General features: G+C 37.5%; 3 protein-coding genes across 3 annotated transcripts; 2 read left to right on the forward strand and 1 right to left on the reverse strand.

Annotated features, from left to right (window-relative positions):
• Positions 1-2,867: 2,867 nt before the first annotated feature.
• Positions 2,868-7,073, forward strand: c22h16orf89 (chromosome 22 C16orf89 homolog). The gene is made up of 8 exons (XM_063019020.1): positions 2,868-3,069; positions 4,359-4,511; positions 4,598-4,748; positions 4,821-4,938; positions 5,234-5,396; positions 5,597-5,701; positions 5,795-5,872; positions 6,387-7,073. Exons 1-8 carry the CDS (start codon positions 2,907-2,909, stop codon positions 6,485-6,487), a joined length of 1,032 nt encoding a protein of 343 aa, XP_062875090.1. The 5' UTR covers positions 2,868-2,906; the 3' UTR covers positions 6,488-7,073.
• ift70 (intraflagellar transport 70) lies at positions 6,576-18,969 on the reverse strand. Its single transcript, XM_063019019.1, has 19 exons — positions 18,822-18,969; positions 17,595-17,660; positions 17,178-17,387; positions 16,681-16,737; positions 16,056-16,191; positions 15,010-15,114; positions 13,761-13,889; positions 12,969-13,018; positions 11,347-11,499; positions 11,139-11,204; positions 10,786-10,839; positions 10,629-10,694; positions 10,267-10,343; positions 9,604-9,814; positions 9,124-9,195; positions 8,847-8,950; positions 8,377-8,455; positions 7,749-7,878; positions 6,576-7,516 (listed from the first exon to the last, which is right to left on the reverse strand). Exons 1-19 carry the CDS (start codon positions 18,873-18,875, stop codon positions 7,380-7,382), a joined length of 1,956 nt encoding a protein of 651 aa, XP_062875089.1. The 5' UTR covers positions 18,876-18,969; the 3' UTR covers positions 6,576-7,379.
• Positions 18,970-20,370: 1,401 nt separating this feature from the next.
• si:ch211-76l23.4 (uncharacterized) lies at positions 20,371-23,670 on the forward strand. Its single transcript, XM_062984877.1, has 4 exons — positions 20,371-20,436; positions 21,753-21,856; positions 22,618-22,747; positions 23,109-23,670. Exons 2-4 carry the CDS (start codon positions 21,754-21,756, stop codon positions 23,305-23,307), a joined length of 432 nt encoding a protein of 143 aa, XP_062840947.1. The 5' UTR covers positions 20,371-20,436; position 21,753; the 3' UTR covers positions 23,308-23,670.
• The last annotated feature ends 3,413 nt before the right edge of the window (positions 23,671-27,083 follow it).

Consider the following 27,083-nt stretch of genomic DNA (forward strand, 5'->3'; position numbering starts at 1 on the left):
GAGATCCCAGCTCTGGTTCCAGCGTGTGTTTTTACCGCTGCGCCACCTGAGCGGCGTCAATTTACAATCTAAGCAAGTGAGGGTTGAGGGCCTTGCTCAAGGGTCCAACAGTGGCATCCTGTCAGTGGTGGGGCTTAGTGGTGTGCGATACTGTAAAATTTGGTACCAATCCGATATCAAGTAAATACAGGGCCAGTATCACCCATACTTTTTAATAATTATGGTAGATGCATCATTAAATTGCTAAATCTGAATGAATTTTCATGACCTTTAAGTGTATTATTGTAATACATGCATTTTTGTAAGTAGCTGCTCTCAGTAGGGTTGTAAATAAATTCAGATGTTTAAAGCGGTCCGATTTCTTGTTTCTGGTATCAAGCATCAAGGCTCTTCTCTGTACTGGCACCCAAGTGGTGGAACGAACTTCCCTTGTCTGTTCGAACATCTGAGTCTCTTGCTGTCTTTAAAAAACAATTAAAGCCGCTCAGGTGGCGCAGCTGTAAAAAGAGACGCGCTGCAACCAGGGCTGGATTCTGAGAACGTGGTATCGAATCCAGCCTTGCTTTACCGGTTCGAAGCTGAGTGGCTATATGAGCAACGATTGGCCGGTTGCTCATATGGGGGGTGGGACAAAGAACCGGATGTGGGTCTCTCTCTGTCAGAATGCGATTACGTTCTCTGCCGGCTGATTGGAGGCGCTTGCACAGAGATGAGAGAGGGTGCCCTTGGGGTGTGTCTCTCCGCATGCAACGCTGGGTGGCGCCAAACTCGTCAATGTGTGGGTGGCAAAGATGCATCTGGCTGCTGCTCGTGTTTCGGAGGGGATATGGGTTAGCTTCAATCACCTCCGTCGGGGCAGGGTTTGGCATAGACAGAGAGGAAGCACGATGCTAATTGAACAATTGGATGCGCTAAAAAGGGGAGAAAAAGGGGTAACATTTTTAAAAAATAAATAAATAAAAAACAATTAAAAACTCACCTTTTTACTAAGCACTTAAGCTGACTTGTACTTACTTAGTAACGCTCTTTCATTTCTTTAAAATAAAACACACTTTGGTTGAAACAGAGTTTTAGCAGATGTGTGTTCTCGGACTGTTGTTTACTCCAACTAGAGTAAGGTAATGTTTACTATGGAAGCACTTCTGTAAGTCACTCTGGATACACGGTAAAAAATTTCAAGTCTCTTCAACTTAAAAATTCTTAGTGACCACTTGCATCTAATTTTTTAGTTGGCCTAATTTAAGTTCTGCTGACAACCATAGAATTTAGGACCAACTAAAAAAAACAAGTTGTGTCAATGAAATTCATCAAATACATCTTGTTGGTCCAAAAATATATTTTCAATTCTGTCAACTACATTTGTTTAGTCCAGTTAATTAATAATTAGTATCAAAGTATGTGTAAAATATACTGAATAAGTGAACACTATATTGAGAATTCTGAGTTAAAATAATGGAAATTTTACAATATAACGACCCTTATTTAAAAATGATACATCAGAATTGCTTGATATTAACTGAGTGAAATCTACAGATGGTGTACTATCATTATGAAGTGGAATTGTTTTGTGGAAACTAGAGAATTCTTTTTAATAACAGTCTAGATTTAAAATAATGGAAATTTAACAATATAAAGGCTTTTATTTAAAAATGATACATCAGAATTGCTTGATATTAACTGAGTGACATCTACAGATGGTGTACCATCATTATGATGTGGAATTGTTTTGTGAAAACTAAAAAATTCTTTTTTATAACAGTCTAGAGTTAAAATAATGGAAATTTGACAATATAAAGGCTTTTATTTAAAAATGATACATCAGATTTGCTTGATATTAACTGAGTGACATGTACAGATGGTGTTCTATCATTATGAAGTGGAATTGTTTTGTGGAAACTAGAGAATTCTTTTTAATAACAGTCTAGATTTAAAATAATGGAAATTTGACAATATTAAAGCCTTTATTTAAAAATGATACATCAGAATTGCTTGATATTAACTGAGTGACATCTACAGATGCTGTAATATTATTATGACTTGGAATTGTTTTGTGGAAACTAGATAATTCTTTTTAATAACAGTCTAGAGTTAAAATAATGGAAATTTGACAATATAAAGGCTTTTATTTAAAAATGATACATCAGAATTGCTTGATATTAACTGAGTGACTGGAAACGTCGTATCGAATCCAGCTCTGCCTTACCGACCGAGGCTGAGCGGCTATATGAACAACGATTGGCCTGTTGTTCAGATGGGCGGGACTAAGGATCGGAAGTGGGTCTCTCTCTGTCAAAATGGTGCAGTTATGACCTCTGTTGGCTGATTAGAGGTGCCTACACTCTTAGGGTGTTTCTCTCCGCACACAACGCTAGGTGGCGCAACACCTATGTAGGTTAGCTTTGATCTCCTCGGTCAGGGCAGGGATCAGCAGAGGCAGAGACGATGCGTGATGCAAATTGGGAGCGCTTAAGGGGGAGAAAAAGAGGAGAAAATGCATTAAAAAAAACCCATAAAAACAAAGCCATCTATACATCTCTGTGTATGTAAATATCCCAGTTTTGTATTTTGCACCATCTTATTCCTCTTGCATTGCGGTATGTGTATAAATACTGTATAGGTAATGTGGTCAAGTGGTTGCTTGTTAAACAATAAGCCAAGATGAAGCATTTCTCTGTGTATTCTAAAGTATTTATGACTTAATATATCTGTAAAACTACTAAACATATATGTAGTATTGGGTTGGGACGCGCCCCCTGCTTTTGTTGTTTATGTGGCTGAACCACGTGACCGCTCTCCCCACCCCTGATCCTGCACATTGCCAAGTTCAACATTCCTCACAGTTCAGTCTGTCAAACAGTGAGAGCAGAGCAGACTGCAGAGCTCACTTTTAAAGCTTTGTGGGAGAGATGCGGTATTTCTTGGTGCTCCTGGTTCTGTCCAGCATCCGCACGGTGAGAATGGAGGTGATAGATGATGTTCTGCACAGTTTATCCAAAGGAGTGAAGTTTTTTGAAGAGCAGAGCAGGAACATGAATCTGGATGGTGTTCTGGGTTATGTCATTCTGCAAGGTATGCACTTTATATCAAGGACTGCTTTGTTTGCTTAGAGTGGCAAACTAATGCACAATATCCTGTATTCAACACACCACAACTAAAGTATCCAATCAGTTTTGTTTTTGTTACTTGTAAATTTTCCAGTGCATTTACACTAAACATTGTTTTGACTTGGGGCACATATTTGTAGTCTTAGACCTGTGATAAAAGTAAGAAAGAAGCTTGGGTTAGGGTTAGGGTTAGGGTTAGGGTCACTTAAAAAGAATTGCAGGACAACCCAAAGGCAGCAAATGCAACAGTTGCATAGTTTGTTTGTTTATTAGGATTTTAACGTCATGTTTTACATTCATGACAGAAACTGTAGTTATTCGTTTAATGTCAAACACAGTCATGGACAATTTTGTATCTCCAATTCACCTCACTTGCATGTCTTTGGACTGTGGGAGGAAACCCACGCAGACATGGGGAGAACATGCAAACTGGATCGCCCCACCTGGGGATTGAACCATGGACCTTCTTGCTGTGAGGCGACAGTGCTACCCACTGAGCCACCGTGCTGCCCAACAACAGTTGCATAGTAAACAGTAAACTGTATGGGGCGGCACAGTGGCTAAGTGGGTAGCACTGTCGCCTCACAGCAAGAAGGTCCTGGGTTCGATCCCCAGGTGGGGCAGTCCGGGTCCTTTCTGTGTGGAGTTTGCATGTTCTCCCCGTGTCTGCTTGGGTTTACTCCGGGTGCTCCGGTTTCCTCCCACAGTCCAAAAACATGCAGGTGAGGTGAATTGGAGACGCTGGATTGTCCATGACTGTGTTTGATATGACCTCGTGGACTGAAGAACCTTGTGTATCAATTGGCTACTGTTCCTGTCGTGAATGTGACCAAAGAGTGTGGGGCATGACGTTAGAACCCTAATAAACAAAGTAAACTCTATGCACAAAGTCACCACCCAAGACCCAAAACTGTGTCAAACTCACAAAGATGGAATTATTTGAAATGTAATTAATAGAGCTAATCAAGAGGGTTGTATTGCCCATCATTACTTATAATGCATTACTAAAAATCACTTTGGGTCATATTACTCTGTTTACATGTTTCTCTGACTAATGAATTAGCACATACTTCTTTGACCTCTCTCATTAACACTCCCTTTCTGCCCACAGTTCTGCCGCTCACTGGATGTTTTTTTTCACTATTCTGTGTAAATTCTAGAAATACTTAAACCTACCATGGAACATTTCATTAATTTTAGTATTTTGGTGCTCCATGTTTATTTTGCCAGGGTAAATAATCTTTTTATTTTTAGCCCAGTTGCAGGAAGCCATGAGATCCCGGTCCCATTCAGACTCTCTGAGCCTCTCTCAGCGCTCCATTGCAGTATCTCTGTTTAAAAAACTGGAGAGGAGTTTGGTTGATGCAGTGGCATCTCTCCAAACAACAGATGCTAAATATTACAAAGGTAAAACAAAGCACTAAAACTACTAAAACATGGGTTACACTGTCCACAGTCAAGCAACGTCATTCCAACATGTATTTCCCCCACAGAGTTCGAACCTGTCTTGAGCCAGTCTTTTTGGTCTCTGCCATGTGAATGGAGCTCCACAGATCCTTCTCTTGCCTACTCCTCAACGAGATCTTCAGAATGTTACAATGAGCTGCTGTCGGACAAATGCATGACACTGCTTCTGGGGACTTGGTATGAACCCAGTGCATTTGATTTTATGACAACAATTGCTTGAGATATCATAGATTGTCTTTTAATTCAAAGGAAAGAAGATGGAACGCCGTGCATTGTGACAAAGACCTGCATGGAGGCAATGACCCAGTTTGGATGTCCACATTATTCACTATCGCACCAACTGCTTTACTTCATGGTTGGGAGAATGGTATGGACTTTCCTTTCCTTTACTGTATGTATGCTGTAGGATGAACATGAAACCCTGGTCATGGCCATTTTTACAGTGTCCCCCGAGAGAACACTAGTCTCTCTACATCTAGTGATTCTTTTTAAATGTCTCATCTATAAGTGTCTTTTCCATCAAACATTTCAAATGTAAATGTAAACGACAATCTCAAGCAATTATTTTCTTTCCATTTATAACCAGACAATCAGTTAAAAGTACAATGCTGGATGTTTTAATACTGACAGTAGTTCTATAGTTATTTCATGTCTGATTTCAGAAAGGTTGTTCCAAGATGCTTAAGGGAGACATGAGGCAATCCCGGGTCAACATCACTGTGGAACACTATCAAAGGATTTTCTGCTCCAACATGATGAACAGCAATCAGCAGATCGTCAGCAAAAGCTTCTCTGGACAAACCCAAGATATCTTCATAGAGAACAGTTAGTATAGTAGATTACACCTTATAAATAATTTATTACTGGATGTTGTTCTTTGCTGATGTCATTTCTCCAAGTTTGACATACAGTGATGAGCTAAAACATTAGAAGCATCAGCCTAATATGCAAAACAGCTCTGACCCACTGAGACATGGATTCCATCTGTGATCACTTCTAGCTAATAAACCTAATATTTTTTACAGTACTTTTATGTGGCTTGGTTGGATTCTCCGACTTTTATAAACCAAGCTGGTTACAGCACATTTTAGAGTGGCAGGACAAAGAACTTGGATGTTTTGGGAAGGACGGTAAGTGGGTTATAGCTTAAATAAATAGCATTTGGAATATGATCTTGGCAGTGTGATGTGCATGCTGTAAATACGACGATGCTTTTCTTCCAGAGGATTACTCTCAATTGTTTGAGGAATATTTGGATACAGCTCACAAGCGAGTAAAAAGAAGAGATAAAACCTTAAAAGGTAAACATATTTATACCAGTTGTTTATTCAGCCAGATAAATGTTATTAATATCTGCAAATCCAGCTCCAGAATTGATGAAAAAAAGTTTTTTGGCAACCAACACTCAATAAGGTTTAAGGATGGATGTTCAAACAAACAAACAAACAAAAAATATTCCCTGGTCTAAAGTATGTTGCAGGATCTGTGATGCTTTGGGGGTGTTTGTTTTTTTCTACAAAGGACCTGGGACCCTCAAGATACACTGCTTTGTAGACTCCAAAAAAGTACCCGGAGATGTTAAATCTGGCTGCCTCAGTCAAAAATCTGAAACTGTTTTACAGTTGGTTGTTTCAGCTATTCCAAATTCCAAATACATAAAAAAAATGGTTCATTGAGCACTTAGACAAATGGGCAGGAGGATTTAAGGCAATTCTTTTCAAAGCAACAGGGTGTCAGTAATTCTGGAGCTGGTTGTTTGTGTTTGTGAGATATAGTGTGAGTGATATAAAAATATGATATAAATTTCTTTTGCAGGTGGATGCTCGAGTCACACAACAGGCGTGGCTGTTAGTGCACTAGGTGGATACCTCAACTTCTATCTGTCTGAGCAAGACATCACAAAAAGACCAGTGTAACAGATTTCTGAAACCAATAATACAATACTAAGAAAAACACATTTATTGATAAACAGGCTTTTATTCTATAGAAATAAAAATATATACATTTCATTTAATAGTGTTTATTTATTTGGGCCTTTTTCCAAGTAGCAGAACAGTACTAAATAGTACCAGAAACATGAAACTGATCATGTACCAAAATATTGCTGCACTCACACAACAGTACACAAGATGCAATAACATACAAACACTAAATAAATAAGCAGGAATAATAATTTGGTGCCGTTTTGTGCCATCAAAATGCAATATTGTGCTATTTTATTTCTCAATCTGAAAAAAGCTTCAGTTAAAGTTTTATTTTTTTACACTGACACGGGTGTATTGTTTGTACAGCACAGATACAGCACAATTTACTCTTTGATGAGCTGGGGTGCTGACTGCACGACACACTTACTGTACTAAGCTGACATGTTTTACCCATACAGGCTTTAGATGGTTTACAGGGTTGCACGAATACACATTAATAACTCTGAACACAACATGTACATACTGTAGATGATAATGTATACTGTAGATTTGATGAAATAAATTTTTTTAAACATGAGTTTCTTTTTTTCTTTCTTTAGAATTGCATTATGGTACTGTTTGTACAGGCATTGCATACCTCCACTTTGTATGAGATGAAATATAAGCTAGAACTACTACCCAAGGTTCTGTTGGTTCTTGCTTTGGCCAGTCAGTGGAAAACAATGTTTTGCAGTGAAAAACGGTAGGAAGGTCGTTAGAATTATGAGAAGACATATATAGTAGAAAAGACCATTTTTAGAAAATAGTAATAATTGAAACCCCCCTTAATAGAGACCTAAAGAGAGCTCGTAAAATATCAGTGTTCTCTCAAACTGCTAACCAGTTAGTCGCTCCATCCGATAACTTCATAGAACAGGGCCTTTAACATGCGAGCTTCGTATGTAACTGTGTTCTTTCCGATGTGTGCACGCTCCTCCTCCAGAGGCTGCTCGATGACAGCTGGTACATCTTTCCCATACACTTGAAAAAAAAAGAAAACAAAAAATGTTAGTAGCCTCAAATAGCCCTGCTCAGAAACACAGCAATGCAAGGTCAATTAAATTACACAATGTTAGTAGTTAGATATGTTCATTTTCTCCTTATTAAACACAGTAAGCTATTGTGTGAAAATTAATTTTAGACAAAATAAAAAGACTGTTTGTTAAGAGAGGCTGAATCCCACAAAGCTTAGCAGCAATGCTAGAATACTTACATTCACAATGTTCCAGGAACTGGATGCAGTCTTGCACCACTATATCCCTCAGCATGATCATGTGCTTGGCCATATTCTCCAGCAAGGAAAGGAAACATCTCTTAATGTAGAACCACGTGTCTGTGCCGAGCTGAAATTGACACAAAAAAAAATCGACATCAGTACAAGTGAAGTCAGGTTTATAAAATAAACCACAGTTTTAGGGCCATGGTCAGTCTGAGCTCTCAATTGTCAGGTTTTTTTTATTTATTTCTTTAACAACTGTGCAAACTGAGAAAAATAACTTTTAGTCATGAATATAAATCAGATTTTGGGTACAATTTATCAGTCACCAATTCAGGGGACCATAGAGAAACGTTAAGTCAGAAGCAAATCCATCCCGTACATGTCAGCATGACCCTGCTCATGGGAGGCTGGGAACGAGGGGACTGTGTTTGTTCAGCTGGCTGCGTTTAAATGCTCTTTGATTTTAGTACAACAAAAAATAACATCTGCTTAGCAGAAAGTGAATGCTGGAGCACTGAACATTGAGAAGAATGTGGAGAGGATATTAAAGCCATAAATCATTTCATATGGCATTCTGCATGGCTTAGAGCAAGTACCAAGAAACATGTCAAATATGCAACACCTTTTTGTTGTATGGCTCCAGGGACTTGATCACTCGAGAAATGCCAAAGTCGTAGTTTCCTTTAGCACAATACAAGGTCCTGCAGGAACATGAAAAATGCATTGCACGTTATATAAAATCTTTAATCATATTTACGGTTGTGTCAAAAAGTAACTGACCCCTTTCTTTATAGAATCTATAATATTTTTTGTCAACTCTCCTGGCACTGTTACTGTAAAAAGGTCAGTGCTTGACTTAATGGTAAAGCTGAAGATGAAAACTGTGTCCTTTGAGCTAAATTAGCTTAGTTTCATTTGTGTAATATCATGCGTTGTTACTCTTTTACACCACTTTATATTGGTCTTAAGGTAAAGAGCTGCATTTCCCCCAGAAAAACTACACTATTATTATTACACTATGTATTATTCATTTATTTTTATAGACCGTAACTGCTAATATGAAACTAATTAAAATCATAAAACAATGCATACCCGATCACCAGGTTGACAATACACAGATGAAACACTTTCTTGTCAGGGTCATTGTAGGAGATTTGTTCCTCCTCTTTCTCGATTTTTCTCATCAGCTCCTCTGCCTTCAGAAAAACACAATCATTAGACACCACACATACATACACTTATAAACCACATAATAAAGAACTGCCCCAAACTCAAATAATATCTGGTCAGTGTGGATCCTATAGTGTTCTTTGTACAATTATAGATGAGATACATGGGGTTGCATAGTGAATAGAACACTGGATCTTACCTCTTCATTTTGGCTTGTCATGATGTAGGAAACACACAGGTTAGCCAGAACAACTGCACTCACGTTAAGGATCTGTAAAGCAAATCATGGTTTCTTATACAGTCACAAAATGAAGGTTAAAACACAAGCAAAAGCAGGGTTCAAATGTCACACCTAACGCCCCATGCATTTATGAAATACACACTCAGGCAATGCCTGCACTCATTTTACCGAAGGCTTTCTTTTGTAGGGACACTCTTGAATGTTACACTGTTCCAGCTAACAAGGGCAAAACAAACAAACACAAATTTAATAAAAGTCCTGCATCTAGTTTAATGCCAGCCCAACCATGCTTAACCTGGAACTTATATTTAGAAGAACAGCTGATGAAGGTAAGCTGCGTTTCGTTTTATCAGCATTTCTCTACTGTCTCAAATGATTTGGAATTGAGGGATGTATTACTAGTAGTAATTAGGAGCATATTCTACACACAGTACTTACATTATCGTAGTGTTTCTTGACAATGGGCTCGTAGAATCCGATAGCCTCCTTGTATTTGTTCTCTTGCATGAAGAGTACGTGCGCCACGTTCAGCTTCCAAGTGTCGTGTTCACTGCAAAACTCCACAGACTTGCGAAAGATCTTCTCCACCATGTTGTAGTTTTCACGGTTCCAGTAAATCTTAGCCTGTGCCATCAGCACCGGAATGTACCTTAAAAGCAATAAAGTTGGAAACATATTAATTTCTATTAGCAACAGGTGTGGCTAAAAAACACACAATAATTTTGTCAACTTAGTCCTTATAATATGAAACAAATAGAGCAAAATGTAATAAGACAATATCATGTAAGAACAATTCTTTGTTGCAGTGCTGTTTTTGGCATTCATAGATACAGAGTAGGAAGTAATTAGCATGTTTAGAACTGTGTTTCAAATTTGGCATGTTTCTTATTTAAAATCATTTTTAATTTGCCCAAGATGACAAGAACGCATCTAAAGGACTTGTAGCTTTTAATAAAAATGGCAATTTTATCCATTTAAAATAAAATCCACGCAAAAAGTGTTAAAAAAAATTAAAGGGTTCTGAATCTAATGTAAATAAACTGAAACTATATTACTGCAAAATGAAAGTGATGAAGACGAAAGAAGACGATATTCACTTACTCTTCCAGAAGTTGATCATAATCTTCAACTGCCTTTTTTAAACCTTCATCGTCCCGATTGCGCCGGGCTTCCTGCACCTTCAAGGACAAACATGACACTTCTTCATGACAATGTATATTGTGCTTCATAAAATGGCATATCTGGACTGAAGACAGGCCAGTCTAACACCTGCACTCTCACACTACAAATGCCACGCCAATTCAACTATGTTTAAAAAACGGTTTTACAATGTTTACAAGTCATTAAATTTAAACTGGTAAAGTCCACAGTGCTGTTGTACTAAATGCATTATAATTGTCTTTTTTTAGTTTTTTCGTTTTTGTCATTGTTCTCACATGTCATAGTTAAAGTAATTCAAAAACCTGTTTTGTGACTTTGCGTAACTGCTCAGTTAGTTTTCCGGCCACGTCATCAAACTTCCGAAAAGCCTGTGGGATAAGTCACAAAAAAGCAATAGTAGATTTTGTTAACTGTGGCTTAAAGCTTCTACTGAGGTTAGTATTAGTATATTAGTTTTACCTCTTCTGGAGCGGTCTGGCTGGTCAGCATGGCATCCAGGAACTCGTACAGGTACTGTAAAGAGAAAACAAGAACACAGTGATGGACCAGACTTTCAAGAACTTACTGGAATTATAGGACTTATTCCTATGAATTAGAAGAAAAATGATTCTTTTTATTTAGTGACTGCATGCTTGGTAGTGCCTCAATCTTCTGAGCAGCAGAGAGCCCTAACCACTGAGTTTTTCTCAACAAATTATGTAGGTCAAAATTTTCCTGACCAAACTCAGTGAGATCTTTTTTTTTTTTCTTAAAACTGATGAAACTGAATCAAACATTCTTAAACTCAGCTGAGAAAGCAGTGTTTATCTTACTGGTGAAAGAAACTTGTAAGTGAGGTGAGCATTTTCAGCCAGCACATCAGCAGCCAAGTCAAAGTACTGTAAGAGAAAAAAAACCCAGAAACAATAACAACAAAGCATCACATTTGATTTCACAGCAGCAAACCATTGCATTCGTAGGAAACACTTGAAAGCCAAATCATTTATTACCTATGTGCTTTTTTAAAAATATGATTCACACCTCATATTTGCAGTAGAGCAAGAGCAGGTTGCCAAAAGTGGAGAAAGGGAATGGGCTCTGCTGCAGGAGGAAGGCAAGCTTCTCAAAGCCCTCTGTCGGCTTGGTGTCCATGTTCATAAGGGCCTGGTTGTGAAGGGTGACTGGATCCAGCTCCTGCATAAAGTAAACCATTAATACTCCAATACTGCAGTCCAGATCTGACTCTTATTGAAACTGTTAGATGCATCATGAAGAGGAGACTCAGACAATGGTGACCCTATGTCAAGCAAGATATATTCTACTTGCAAAACTGCAGCAATTAGTGTCCTAAGTGTTTTTAATAGGAAAGCTAAACATGCCTCTGTCCCAGCTTTTTTTAAATTGTGTTGCGGGCATCATATTCTAAATTTGTTCATATTTACAAAATACAATTAAGTTGGCCAGTGAAAACACTGGGATTTTTTTCTTTGTACTTCTGTCAATTAAATAAAAGTTCAAGAGAACCAAGAATTCTCGTGGAAGTTGGGTTTGTATAAGGTATTATTACAAAAATGCAGGTATTTTAAGGATTAAGAAATGTACTTTTCAACGTTGCTATTTTTTATGAAGGAGAAATTCCTTATGTTGACACCAGATGGTAGCAAAAGACCATGAGCAGGACGTATAAAAACTAGGAAAATAATTTCGTGTGCAAGATGACTTGGTACTCTGGTCCATAATAATCTGCACATTTACATATATGCATGTTTTAATGAATCAGCCTTGCATAATTATGATAGTAATAAATGATAATCAGCCTTGCATAATTACAGATCCTAACTGGATGATCTTAACACACCCCTTGCACTCAATTTGGCTACATTTGCTTTGATGTTTCAATCCTGTACACGTCTTGCCTCTTGGCTAAAAAACATGAGTTTTTCTGAGAAGCTTTCCCACAGGGCATGAACAGTGCCTTTAATGAGCGCTTACGTAAGTCCAGAGGCCACTTTTAAATCTCTTCATAAATCTCTCCAGGTGTTTAAAAAGAAACACGTCCTTGTTGTGCTCTGTTTGTGTAGCACTCGGTTGCTTGTAGTTACGTTTTAGCTACAGCCAAAGAATTCGTACAATGAAGCCATTATTTAATCCTTACAAGGCTTAAAAAAGTCGGTCTGTGTGAAGTTGCTTGTCAGTTTGCAGCTTGGTTACATGACTAAAAATTTCGATGGAAGAACAGACTTTCCAAAAATCTAACTCACAAGAGCAGACATGCTCAGATTTCTGTTGGAAACATGGAAAGTGTCGACATGATTTGATCACATTTGACAGCTTGTACAGGCAACTTGCTAAAACAAGCTTAAGAGTTCAGTGGAGGTCGGGAACAACATGAGTTATCTAAAACTCCACTCAGATCTGGTTTTGCTCAAATCCATATTTTATTTTTAGGCTTTTCATATTAGCATTTTAATGTGCTTTGTATCTGACACTAGAGTGAACTGATCCTGAACTGACCCGCATGCCAAAATATATAACTTCAGTTGGCTTGTTTTATGATAATGTCCAAGAAGGTCAGAGAAACCTGATCGAAGGCACTGAAAAATGCAGTTACATGCTAGAACCATAAAAAAAGTAGCTTAAGGACTGAGTTTTATTTACGGTACCTCTTCTGATCTGGGTGGCATATCAGTCAGTGCCTCCTGAGCATCATCGTCTGTGGAGTTAAAACAAGAGTACAAAACAAATGATGTAAGTCTATATACAGTCCTCTGCAATTGTTTGGACAGCTCCAACAGTCAAGATATTAAAAACAGTCAAAAAATGTGACTTCTTTCTGTTTACTGTATGTACTGTAGGATCTGCTGGGTCACAAACATGCATACAAAGCTTGCATGATTTATTTAGTACTTGACCTTTTAAGATTGTGGAAGGGCTTTTTAATTTCTTGTGAACGTAACTAAGTCAGAAACAAAACCCAAACTGTACATTGTTGAAAGTGGACCCACTAATGCACAGGGAAGACTACATGGCTGATCAAGAAGTAAAACATTCATATTTTACTTAATAGTTATGTACTGTGCAATAAAATATTGCATGCACTGTTATGATCATTTCATTTATTTCATTTTCATCAACCGCTTTATCCTGGTCAGGGTCACAGGTGAGTCCAGTTCCACTGAGAAATACTGAGCGCAAGTCAAAAATACCATGGACAAAGTGTCAAACCATGGCAGGGCTTTAGCCATCCCGACCAGATATAGCCAATCATGATGCCTGACCGGCTGATAGCATAACAGACCACTGCACCACCTATTTTGTTAATAGTTAGAAAGATTTTTTACTATTTTAAATACCCACAATAAACATATTAAATAACCCAAATTTGTAAACGTTTTTATAGGACAAAAAATGAAGAAAAAAAGTAGCAGAATATTATACGTTTCATTTGCACTTACATTTTTTAAGCTGGTATTCAATTGCTGCCTTCAGATTAAATGCTTCAATTAATGCCGTCTCATGAAGCACAAGTGTGTTGCCAACACTTTTCACTTCAATGCCTTCTGTTGTCATGCCAACTCCAAGTTCTATAGGTATAGAAAACAGCAGTAAGAAATTATACAGTTTTATTTGAATTATTTTCAGCAGTGACAAATAAGAAAAGAAACTGGCATGTCAGTATACACAAACATCATAAACATCATGCATATTTAAATAATATATACCTTAATCACATATCTATTTTTGCAATTTCATTTTTATGTTTTGACACCACTTTATCCTGGTCAGGATTACTCACAGTAAAGACACAATGCAGTAACACATGCAGGAGAGGACACAATCAGTCCATCCATCCAAACCCCCCACCCCTCAGACAAAATCATTAATCTCAAATTGGTTGCTGTCACAGAACAGACGTTATAAAACAGAATGTGTTTTACTTAAGTTCACCCTGATCTTTTGTCCCATTTCTCATTAAAACTCTGCATTCATCTGACATTAATATATAGGACTATGTACTAGTTTGTCTACAGTTGAGGATTTCATGTGTTGAATTGGAAAAACAAAAATGCTCGCACTGTAATCCAATTCTTAGTTTGAGCAAGTACAGAAAACAGAAAATGTCTTTGATGTTAATGTTGTCAGACAGCTCAGTATTTATTTGGCTAAAATGTCAACTGGAAATGAAAGACTGAATGAAAAAGAATCAGCTTCACTGTGTTGTACCACCAGTGCATCTTAATGTTTTGATGAAATCTGTAGCTGATCTGACTTGGATACTGCAGCAGCGTGCTATAAGCACCCCTCCTCCTAATGAAACCCTTTTTCAATTACATTGCTCTGCACAAGGTTCCAATAAACATAAACAGACCAAGGTCTATCACACCCCTACACCAGTCGCAAGATTTATTATTTCATTTGTACAGTAAACGCATAAATAGGACACAGATCTTCACTACAGTTATTGGTAATATGAACAATAAGAATAGAAACAGACTGAAGAAAGGCCTTTACATGCTTAAAGATCTTTCTTTTGCCCAGCATGCACAGATTGTCGAAATATGTAGAAAATGCGACTTAAGTGTTTAGATTTCTACTCTCTCTAGATTTTACTTAGCAAAACAAAAAAGTGTTAAACCCACATGATCAAAAAACCAATTTTTAATATTAAAAACAGAATTGCAACAACTGTTCAGAGGCTCAAACCTGGATGTTCCCTTATTCCACGCTCGATGATTTCTCGGATGTATTTGAGGGCTGCTGCATACTGCTTGAGGCTGTAGTGGCAGAGGGCGATATTGTATGCCAAACCTAAAACCAGAAAAACAAATGTTATTGAGTGCTCCATACCACATACATATCTGTAAAATAAAAATAACTACCCTAAGGGTTGATTGCTCATCTTATCACTGTAACAAGCGCTGATTTATTCCAGAGATTTATTTTTGTTTACTTGGTTTTGCAAAGCATGTGACAATGTAAGCAGGTCAAATTCTCTGTAAGTGATGAAACTGAATTTGCACACTAAAAACTCATGCAGATTAGAAACTTATCCCTCCTGTACATTCTGTATGCTCTTTTTGTCCTTGGGGTTCAAATGACCTAAAGCAGCTTAATTGAATTTTAAACCCTAAATCTTTGCAAATATCTTCAATCACTCTAGGAAAGGTCATCAAATTTTAAGTTCTTAAGACAATTTAGTGTGTTTTTTCGGCTGTTAAACATAGTTCCGGGTCATTTTTGACCCTTCAGACAAAACAAAGGTTAAATGGAAAGCTGTGTCAATAGACACGTGTAGAATGATTCAGAGTTGGGATGTGGACCTGCATAAACGGCAGCTAATTTTGAAAATGCTAATTGCAGCAGACAGCTATCTAAAGTTTGCCATGCATTTACAAATGTGTGCTCTCAGGGAATTCATTTCTTTCAAAAGAGCCTGACCTGCTCTTGAAAGACAAACACTCAGGGAGCTCTGAGGGTGCATTGATTTAACACGCTAGCTAGTACTGCTGAGATCTTGAGTTTGAATCTTAGCTCTGCTATCAGAAATAATTGGCTAGGTATGAGTCAACTCCGACATAACCTTCTCATCATGTTCTTTGCAAGGAGTTAAATCTGCCATCTTTATGTGTTTGCGTATAAATAGGGTATTTGATTCCTTGTATGCCCATACATTTACACTATAACTATGTTCAAATATGAAATGGATGAATGCAAATGGATATGCATTAGGATAAAATCATGTTTTTTACCTGGCTGATACCCAAGCACTTGCATGGCTGCTGTAAATTTTGTGCAGGCCTTCTCGAATTCACCAAGCTTGAAGAGCAAGCATGCATGATCCACTTCAGTGTCTGGGTCATCCACAGGCAACTGCTCCACCAGAGCCTGGAAAATGTTATTGCCAAACCAAAAGTTCTTACTTGCATGCAGTGGTCAGTACGTAATTTTCCACATGTGTAACTCTACTCAGACGAGGGCTGAGACGTAATCTGAGAAATAGAATTATATTGTTTATTGAATGCTATGCTAGTATACAGAACATATTCAATCCTCCAAACTAGTTTTAGATTTTATTAACAATGAACTTTAATCCAATTTAAGTCGCAGTGGGTCTGGTTTCTCCGGAATTACTGGGTGCAATGCAGTAACACACCTCAGACAGCAGACTTTGCACTTAGCTACTGCTAATAATGGTAACCTTAAATTAAGTTAGATGACTGGCTAGAGAAAAGGTAAGATATCCATGCTCAATCGTTTTAATGTACTAAATCACAAGCTTCTCATTTATGCATTTAAAATGCATTTTTATTTATACTTTGTTCATTGTGGGCATTAAGGAGATATAGATCTTATTTCACACAATAAAAAGCTCACCATTGCTGCTGAAAAGTCCTCCTCTCCATATTTAATAGCAGCTTGAAGCTTTATCATCTGTAAATAATGAGATAAATAATTCATTCTTTTATTAATCACAGCAAATCACACACACAAACTTACTAGTAGTGGGTCAGTATGCAAATACATCAGCAGGTGAGCAATAATGTTATTAAGTGATTGTGTTTGTAAATAGGTTAGCTAGTCATTCACTTGGTATATTCATATTTTGTGGGAAAAGATAAAGGATGTCGGCATCTGCAACAGTGGAACAATAGACCAGACTGAAAAGTGCAAAAACTATAACTTAAACCATGTCATTTATACTGTAATTAGGCTGATATTTAGGCCATTAAGTGCAACACAGCTGATTTTCAGGCAATTTTGTCTTTTTTCTATTAGTCGACAAAACATTGCACTTTTAAAAGATAATGAATACGTTTAAACATTTGCTAAGGAAACTGGCATCGTTTTTATTGATTCCTCGATATCATTACCTTGGTATGACTTGTGGGGTTGTCCAGAAGAAAAGTGGCTTTCATCGCCTCTTGAGAGGCACCTGCTCCATAGAGGGACTGTGCATAGTACAGTTTGTAGTCCTCCACCTCTGGATGTAACTGAACGAGCTGCTCGTAACAATCTGCTGCATTGGTGAAATCCTGCACATGATAATAGCAGTAGCCCAAGAGCGACAGTGCAGCCCTGGACTGAGGATAAAAACACACACACAGAAGAACAGTTACAACATTTATATGTAACATGTATTAATTTCAGAGTGATTTAAGTTGCATACAAAGAGAATAAAATGAAATGAATTAAAACATAGTGTGGTTAAATCAGTGTTAGCTCATCATGCTGCATTATAAAAGAATTTACGCAGTTATTTCAATAAATCCTACATGGTTGTGACTTACTTTCATGTGTTTCTGCAGTTCATTGCTCAGAATGTGTATAGCGTCTCCGTAGCGTCCATCTTTTATCTTAAAAAATAACAAATAAAAGATCTTATAAATTTTTTTCTGTTTTACAACTGCTTTAAGGGTGGCGCGGTGGGTAACACTGTCGCCTCACAGCAAGAAGGTCCTGAGTTCCAGATGGGGTGATCCGGGTACTTTCTGTGTGGAGTTTGCATGTTCTCCCCGTGTCTGCGTGGGTTTCCACCCACAGTCCAAAAACATGCAGGTGAGGTGAATTGGAGATACTAAATTGTCCATGTCTGTGTTTGACTTTAAACTTGTGAACTGAGTAACTATGTTTCTGTCATGACGTTAAAATCCTAATAAATAAATAAACAACTGCTTTATCCTGGTCAGGGTCGCGGTGGATCCGTTTTCCCAGTAACACACCCCAGACAGGAGGTAAATCCATCACGGATGAAATCAGCTGATGTTACTAAGACATTGTACAGTTGATAATACAGTAACTATTTAATTTTAGGCTGATAAGTTTTTAGACTCGGTAAATAAAGTTACAAACTCAAAACGGTGTTTTTTTCTTGCTTGTTTCTACACTAAGTAAATCTGAATCTGCACTTATTGGCTGGTTTGTTAATTAGGATTTTAACGTCATGTTTTACACTTTGGTTACATTCATGACAGACAGGTAGTTACTGAATACACAAGATTCATCAGTTCACAAGTTTAATGTCAAACACAGTCATGGACAATTTTGTATCTCCAATTCACCTCACTTGCATGTCTTTGGACTGTGGGAGGAAACCGGAGCTCCCGGAGGAAACCAATGCGGACAGGGGGAGAACATGCAAACTCCACACAGAAAGGACCCGGACCGCCCCACCTGGGGATCGAACCCAGGACCTTCTTGCTGTGAGGACTATAACAAGACTATAGGGTCCCATCATTATATAAAACACATCACAGAGTTCCATATCAACACGTCTTTATTTATCATTGCTTATTAATGCTATGCGAGTAAAGCAGTGCACTTTATGTTAATGTTAGATATAAGACTAAAAACCTTTAACGTGACTTTACAAAACAGAAATGACTTTACCTGAGCAATTATAATCACTTAATGTACTTTTAAGAAGTGTGCGGAACACCGTGAGGTGTAAAAGCAGCACAGTGCTAGTTAGTACAGCTAACGCACAAGCTTACTAACACAACAATGGTTTAACTCACCAGTTTGTACACAGTAGCGGTGTACTCGCCATCTTTAATAGGAGTCAGTGTCATTACTTTAACTCTTTTTATAAATAAATTAAATAATATATCGTTTAAAAAAGACCGCAACGACAGCTACATAACCGATATAGCGTCTACGCGAGAGCTCCGGTTGCTGAGCAACAAGCCCAAAAACGGAAATGACGTTTTTGTACCTTAAAAGTCCTTTTGTGTTCAGTGATATGGATGCAAAAAGTACACTGGTGTGGATTTAATATTGTAATATTTTGATTTGATATCATGACCAGGGTCTGGATTTGGCAGGAATATCATTAAAATGTATTTATTTATTTATTTTAGGATTTTAACGTCATGTTTTGCACACTTTGGTTACATTCATGACATGACAGGTAGTTACTGGTTACACAAGATTCATCAGTTCACAAGTGTAATGTAATGGACAATTTTGTGTCTCCAATTCACCTCATTTGCATGTCTTTGGACTGTGGGAGGAAACTGTAGCTCCCAGAGGAAACCCACACAGACACAGGGAGAACATGCAAACTCCACACAGAAAGGAGCCGGACCACCCCACCTGGGGATCGAACCCAGGACCAATATCATTAAAATGTTCAATGTTAATATCTATAAAGCTTGATAAAAGAAAGAGGTACTGTCCATTAAATGTCTGGAAAAGAAATGTCTCTAGCAACAGTTTGGGGAAGGCCCATACAGACATGGTTTGACAGGCTTGGTGTGGAGGAGCCCTGACCTTTAAACAGTTGAAAATTTAGATAAATTTCAACTTGATTGCCAGCCAGGTCTTCTCATCTAACATTAGTGTAAAGCCTTATAGGCATACATTCCAATGGATACATTTCACAGTGTTGTGTAAAGTATTTATGAAGAATATATTGTGTTTTTTGTTCATATGGGGAATGTTGTGAACCTCTGGGGCAGAATCCTTATTCAATCACAATGACTTGCTTATACTTGCTTATACTGTTAGTCAGTGTGTGTGTTTTGGGTTTAAAACAGCTCAGGAGTCGAGGAGGGCCACAGGCTATCACATTTTTACACTGGCCATTGGCAGACAGAGAGTCTTAGCATGGCCAGAGGACCACAATGTTCTCTTGCTCTTTTGCCACACAAATAGACAGCAGGAGCCACGGTTGCAAAAACAAGGACTTGAGTCCCCAGTCAGCCTTCACTTCAAAAATATAATCCAAAATGTTGTGGAAAGCCTTTTCAAAAGAGCGGCGCCTGATATGGCTCCAACGTCCATGGTTTTGGAATGGGATGATCAACAGGCTCAGAATCAGGTTTCCAAATACTTTTGGCCCTATAGTGTAACTTTGCTTTTAGTTCATTTTTGAGGAACGGAATGAGCCCCTGGGCAGAATCCTTATTCAATCATAATAACTTGTTTATACTTGCGTATGAGTCAATGACTGGGGTTAAAAAGACAGCGTAGATGATGGAAAGAAAATGAGAGGGTGTGTGTTATGTGTTATATCCAGAGCTTTTTAAAGCCTGCACTGCATATTGTGGTTAGAGGCTCTGTTTGGGCTGTACTGGGCACTTCTCCTGACACACTTCTCCTGAGGTACTGAACTTCCCTGCTGTGTAACAGGTATGTGCGTTGCTTCTTCCTATTTTTATATATTTGCAAGTATTTTAAATATTTCTCATTTTCATGCTGTGTATAAAATGTTTTCCATAAAACAATTCATTGTTATTGTTTCTTTACATTCACATACTTTCTTTGGGATTACAATTGTAATCACACCCAAAATTGCAAGGCAGCTGAGCTTCATTGTAAATTTTTAAAACCTTTTAAGAACTTTGATAGAGCTTAATCTAAAGACAAGACTTAATGTCTGAATCAAAAAAGATTATGCAAGATTTTGAATGCCTTTAGGTTTCATGCCTTTAGGCTTCATGGCAAATTTATTGAGTTCTAGTGAATTGCACAGTTAATTTCAGGTGAACCTTTTCAATGAGGTGAATGATTGGAACACATTTCCACATTCAAGACACTTTCACTACATCAACAGGTCTATAAATGTTTAGATTTGTAACAGAGGCATCTGCCGTATAAACCGTCATGGGGCACAGACTACAGTATGAGGCGCGGATGACCCACAGTACCTTTTCCTTTAATCAGCATTCTCTGTTCAGCTGCTCTTTCTTTCTTTTTGAGGCCATAATACCAGGTTTGGTCCGGCCCAGCTTTTTGCGCTGGCACTTACATTATGCATTCTTTAAATTTTCTTGGGGAACTCAACCGGTGGCTACAGCTCTTGTTGCTGTCAAGAGGATACCACCCTGGATGTGAACTGCCTCCCAAGCAGTGTGGCAGCATTTCTATATGCAGACCCCACAAGAGATTCCAGGCAGAGTCGCTGAAGTGGCAAGTCCGCAGCACCTCCCATTTATAGCCGTTGTCGGTTTTACTGAGTTTCCTTTCTTTCTTCTTTCGAAAACTTGGGTTGTCACAGGCTGAATAGAGATTTACTACTTTACGATTTACTAGGTTCTCATTATCTTTTATTTCTGTCCACTTCAAATTGCAGATCATAATTCTGATTTTGTTACTTTTGGACGTTTTGCATTTCTTTTCTTTTTAACTCTTTAGCTACAATATTGTTCTACCCTGGTTATTATCCTGCACTTCTGTTTATTTTGAGAACGAAGCTCAGCATCCTTTGAGATCAACAACATCCTTTAGTTGAGCTCTTTTAAGCTCTTTTAAATCAAACATGAATGTGATCCAGTCATTCAGTTACAAAAACAGAACAGCTGCATAAATGTCCATAACAAGTTATCTTCAAAAGCTACTTCAATGGAAAGTGATATAAAAATGTGGGTACAGAATGTTACTACAGTGAAGGGAAAAACAATCAAACGGCTTTGACCTTGGTTTCCTGTGCTTGTTTTGCTTTCCAGAATGGGCTTTAGGGTGAGCCTGCTGCTCCTGGCTCTGGCCGTGGTTGTTGTTTTTGCCCAGAGGAAACGCCCTTCTAAAGAGGAATGGAATTACCGTGATGGATGTAAGCCTCATATCTTAGTTTTCATAATAAAAACATGCAGCCACTTCCAGAATTATTGGCACCGTTGATGAGAATGATGAAAATTTTTTTTTAGCTTAATCTAAAACAATGTATTATAAAAATGTAACCTTTCATTAAGACACAGTTAGTATAATGATCTCACGCCATTTGTATGAAAACAAAAAAGGAACTAAAGCATGTTTGGATCTAAAGCATGTGTTAGACTGAATCTAATATGATAGTTCACCACCATGGTTTAGGTCTCAAAACACTCAACAGATACAATTGGCTGTACTTCAGTAAGTGAAGGCCAAATGTGAAATCTTCTTGTGCTTACAACAGTGACTTCTACCATCTAAGTGAGGCACTAACATGAGTGGTCAGGAATGTACAGAACCTGGCATGAATCTCTGTTCAATTCATTGAGCATCAGTTAAGGCTTTCTTAACAAACATCAGTGGCCAGCAATACGAATACTCGAATGAGTGAATGAGCTCAAATTCCCACAGATATACTTCAAAGTCTTGTAAAAATTCCTCTCAGAAGAAAGCTGAAAAGATCACATAGAGGTCACTCTATTTTAACGCAATTTGTTTTTGAAATGGAATGCCCAACAAGCTCTTGGTCAGGTGTCCAAATACTTTTGGCCATATAGAGTACATTTTCGACCTAAGCTGTTCTTATTTAACCTGCCTTATTCATAGTTAATTCAGAAGTCTCTATAAATAAAAGTTATTATAAAACACCCTTTGTGTCGCCAGCGGAAAAAGTGAACATGCGTGGCGTGGCCAACTTGACTCAAGTTCTAGATGACTGGAGGTTTGATATCTTAAGCCAAATGAAGAAGCTGCTGCAAAACGACCATCAGACGGTGCTGCCTGACTATGCCAGGTACGGTCATGTGGTGTTTTTCACCAGTTTTGTGGCATATGTTCACTTTTTTTTTATCAATGAGAATACCATAAACATGCTCTGAAGAGAAAGCTCATAGCCAGGAAAGGAAATTACTAGTCTGGGGTTTTACAGCAGTGCAGGGATCCCAAGTCTCTGGATTTATTTCCGACTAGACCGTCTCATTATGTTAACCAACTGTTTATGCTATATGCTCAATCAGGAACTTCCTGGCTTAACTGTTATGGTTTGGATGGAAGTTGTGCATTCCTAGCTAATAATGACATAGACACATGATAGTCACATTTAGAGTTTTTTCACTCTTTCTGTCTGTCGTTCTTTTAAAAAAATAATTTTTCAGGATCCAGCCTCTATCTGAGGCACTTGATGACTTGTACAAGGAGTTCAATGCCTTAAAAGCACACCTTGGTGAGCTGACCGAGAAGATTGGACCCATTGAGACATTCATTGATGAGCTGAAGACTGAAAAGGCGAACGCTGCTCCAGCATCTGTACCAGTACGGAAGAGAATTGTTAAAACCAGAGCTCCTGCTTCGTAAAGAGATGCAAATTCTGAACTTGCCCAACAGAGCCGATACTCTCAGTTAAGCCATACATATAGAGGACCATCATAGATATGACATAGATTTATATGGTATTCTTTCTGCTTCTTTTTAGCATCTTGTTACTGCATGTTGCTGGGAAACAAGTAATAGACAAAATGCTGGAAATGTGGGAGTGTGTGCAAAGAACAAATATAGACGTATATAGTTTTAAGCATTGCATAGCCTACATCATCTTAGATTATATTTTATACACATGTAGATATAAATATATACGTATGTAAGTATATTTAAGTATATATAAATAATAATGACTATTGACTAATGTCATTTCTAATCTAGCCCTTTATATCTAGCATATGACCCAATGTATAAGAGCATTATTGTGCATTTAGATTCTTCTACTGAGCTTGGTAATGTCAACCAATCTGACAATCTAAAAATAAAGTCATTTGCATGTGCAATCTGAGTGGTATTGGCTTCTATTCTGTTTTTTAATTATTATTAAGGTCCATGGGGTATAATTCTGGCTCAAGTGGTTGGCAAATGATGCTCAAAACCAATCTGTTCACTTTTTAAACCGTGTCATCACTGAATATAGTTTGATAACCACTCCTAAATCATGGAAGGGCATCAACCAGATTCTCATTTTGTTTAGTAAGGCATCATCACACTTTACTTCACTACTTCACATTGATTACAACAGTGGTGTCTTTTATTGCTGGCAGTTTAGCAGTAAGTCTACCATGTTTGTATCTGTGAACAATACAGTCTAGGATGGGTTATGGGGAATGTGAGACTAGCAGAAGTCAGCACAAACTTAATGAGAACATTTTAATCTCCTGACAAACAGTAACTGGAGGCAAGATCTGAACCCAGGTCCCTAGGACCCATGTTGCTGTGTAGCACCCACTCTATCAAATGCCCCATTGTACTGCCTAAATTACCATTGCACTGCACTGCACTAAATTGTCTTTACACTGTATATTTATAGTTTTAGAGGAACATAGCCGAATAGTGTTTGTGCCTTACAGCTCCAGGGATTCTGGTTTGGAATTATCTTTAGTTTCTTTATAAACACACACACACACACACACACACACACACGAAACACAAGCTAGTAAGTAAAATGACTGCTCTTAATCATTCCATCTGTGTTTACCTAAATAATGAATGTGAAAGTCCATGTAAGAGTCACATATTCCTGCCTTATTTGTAGGATTTCTAAGGTTAAAAAAATCACCTGGACTATTCCGAGACCAAAGTGATTGCTAAGCATGACTGAATAAGTTAAGTTCATCCAAATGTACCATGCAGTAATGCTGCTTTCTGTTCAAGATTTATTCCTGCCATACATACATCCAGGGTCTCTGGGTGACTCTGGAATGGTGGCGACCCCAAACTAGGATGATTTGGTTACTAAAATGAATGAATTAAATTATATGGCCAAGCATTCATTTCCACAGTATTTCTACAGTTCTTGTATCTAAGCTGACCACCCGATACAGCATACTAGTAACACACAGCCACCAGGGGGAGGTCTAAATCTGTGGCTAAAAAAACAAAAACAACGCTTAACCACATCAAGATCTTTATTTTATAATTTTTTATTTTTTCTATAATAATTATTTTTCAACGTTATTGAGCTAAAAATATTGATACCATCAGTAGACCAGTAGATGCTTAGATAACATTTGATGTATAGATATTTGTAGATAATACATTTATAAATAATAATAATTATTATTATTCATTATTAACATCTGAATCATTTTTAAGAGAGATGGATGGATGGATAGATAGTAGAATACACATAAAGCAACATTAATTATTAATTAATCATTAATTTAATGGTGTATAAATTATATAATAAATTACTGTTAAGAATTAGCTACTAAAAAAAAACAAGTAAACACTTTTCCCAAAGCTTTACTTATTTGGGAGCACTGAATCCAAATCCACTTTTGGACAGTAGTGTGATTTTCAACAGATTTAAACAACATCCATTTCCCTCAGAATGATTAAAACAAGAGATCATTCATCACTGCCTGCTGCCAGCCTGTTTCTCTCTGAGAAATCCTTACATAACTAGCTCTGTATCTGTCACCCTTTAAATCTGAACAGAACTCGTAGCAGAAGACTGACTAGCTTTAATTGAGTCTTGACTCTGCCTCGATAAAAGTGCCCATCTTGATTAAAGATTTAACAAGCTCCCAAAGCCATGGAATTTAATCCAAGTGTATTGGAGGTATTCCAACCTACTGTGGGTGCCAACCAGAAACAATATGAAGATTAATGTGTTAGGCTATGATTATAAAGTGGCAAGTCCAAACCAAAAATATAGCATGTAAATAATGAAAATACACTTGAGGAGGACATGAGTTTGTGTCACCTTTATAATGCGGATTTGTTAAAGCTAGGGTGGGTGATCAGTGGAGTATTTTCACTTTTATATCAGGGGTTCCTGAAATGGGAGAGATGCAATGATATAAGATGATAAAAGAGGTTAGTAAGCAAGACAACAGATAAACTAATAACTAACACATCACTTGAGGCATGAGTAGAATTATGGAACAACCAAACAAATAAACAGAAAATATGAGTGTGTCTGTGTCTGTAAACTATACATGCACTGGGATATGAACGGGATATGCAGTCTTAAGGGACTTCTGTCTTACACAGGAGCCTCTAAGCTCATAAGAATGTAAAGCCTCTTTGTCACCACACTGCAGCAAATTTCAATTCATGGCAGACCTGTTTTGGTTCCTCAATTAGATCTGACCATCCAGACAAAAATCCTCTTAGCATGAGGTGACTGGGTTTTCTTCATGACCTCACCAGGAGACCACTGTTCTGTGTAAATTTTAATGAGGGAGGTCAAACTAGTCCTGTTTACAGCTTAATTACTAACAAGGAATTATGAGTTTATGTTACATGGCTTAATGGCATTAGAGAATTTTCTTTACCACTAATTAATAATCAAAGCTGCTGTATGAATATGTATGTATTTTGTTTTAGATCCAAGAACAATCTGTTCCAATCACTCAGTCCCAGGATAAAAAAACATGTTGCAGAAATCACTGAAATCCCAAGAGTACCCAAGAAATACATGATCTTTACAAATGTATGTAAAGTTTTGACTTTAACTGTATGTTTATTGCTTTGCCAAAGTGTTAGGACTAAAACACTTATTTCAGTAGAAACAGAAAGTAAATGAGCAGCCTGATTTCTTGGAACACTACTTTCTTCCACAGAGAACAAAAAAAAAAAACACTAAATCACAATGGGATGGAATTGTTTTCAATTGCATAGCACAACTGAATCTTAATATTCTTTTGTGTTGGCTTTAATGAGACATAATGTGAATTTCAATACGAATCCATTACATTCAAATGAAACTCATTTATAATTAACTAGCTCTACAATTTGCAACACGTTTGTTTAATGAAAGTAAAATAATCTGCAGGAGTTACCCCCTCCAGAAATGAGATTATTGCAGATTGATTTGGCTGAGAGAGTAGCTCTGGCTGACATAATTGCTCATGTACTAACATTTGTAAGTGTGTTTTATATAAAAAAGTAATTAGAGATACTTGGAACAGTTAATTATTTATGGATTAATTCTACATTCAGGCTGGGTTTAGTATTAATATTAATATTAATGTTGCAAATTCATCATGGTGGAAATTGAAACAGATCTGCATGAATATATAAGAATATAAAAGTTTAACCTAAGGGGTAGCCAGCTCATGAAAAACGCAAAATAACAATTA

Source organism: Trichomycterus rosablanca, chromosome 22 (assembly GCF_030014385.1).
Source record: "Trichomycterus rosablanca isolate fTriRos1 chromosome 22, fTriRos1.hap1, whole genome shotgun sequence".
In the NCBI taxonomy this organism is placed as follows: domain Eukaryota; kingdom Metazoa; phylum Chordata; class Actinopteri; order Siluriformes; family Trichomycteridae; genus Trichomycterus; species Trichomycterus rosablanca.

Coding starts and splice junctions, on each gene's coding strand:
- c22h16orf89 (XM_063019020.1), top strand. CDS start 2,907: ATGCGGTATTTCTTGGTGCTCCTGGTTCTGTCCAGCATCCGCACGGTG. Junction 4,512..4,597: donor AGATGCTAAATATTACAAAG/GTAAAACAAAGC, acceptor TTTCCCCCACAG/AGTTCGAACCTGTCTTGAGC. Junction 4,939..5,233: donor ACTTCATGGTTGGGAGAATG/GTATGGACTTTC, acceptor GTCTGATTTCAG/AAAGGTTGTTCCAAGATGCT.
- ift70 (XM_063019019.1), bottom strand. CDS start 18,875: ATGACACTGACTCCTATTAAAGATGGCGAGTACACCGCTACTGTGTAC. Junction 10,840..11,138: donor CTTACAAGTTTCTTTCACCA/GTAAGATAAACA, acceptor TTCTCTTTACAG/TACCTGTACGAGTTCCTGGA. Junction 9,815..10,266: donor TATGATCAACTTCTGGAAGA/GTAAGTGAATAT, acceptor ATTGCTTTTAAG/GTACATTCCGGTGCTGATGG.
- si:ch211-76l23.4 (XM_062984877.1), top strand. CDS start 21,754: ATGGGCTTTAGGGTGAGCCTGCTGCTCCTGGCTCTGGCCGTGGTTGTT. Junction 21,857..22,617: donor ATGGAATTACCGTGATGGAT/GTAAGCCTCATA, acceptor TTGTGTCGCCAG/CGGAAAAAGTGAACATGCGT. Junction 22,748..23,108: donor GTGCTGCCTGACTATGCCAG/GTACGGTCATGT, acceptor ATAATTTTTCAG/GATCCAGCCTCTATCTGAGG.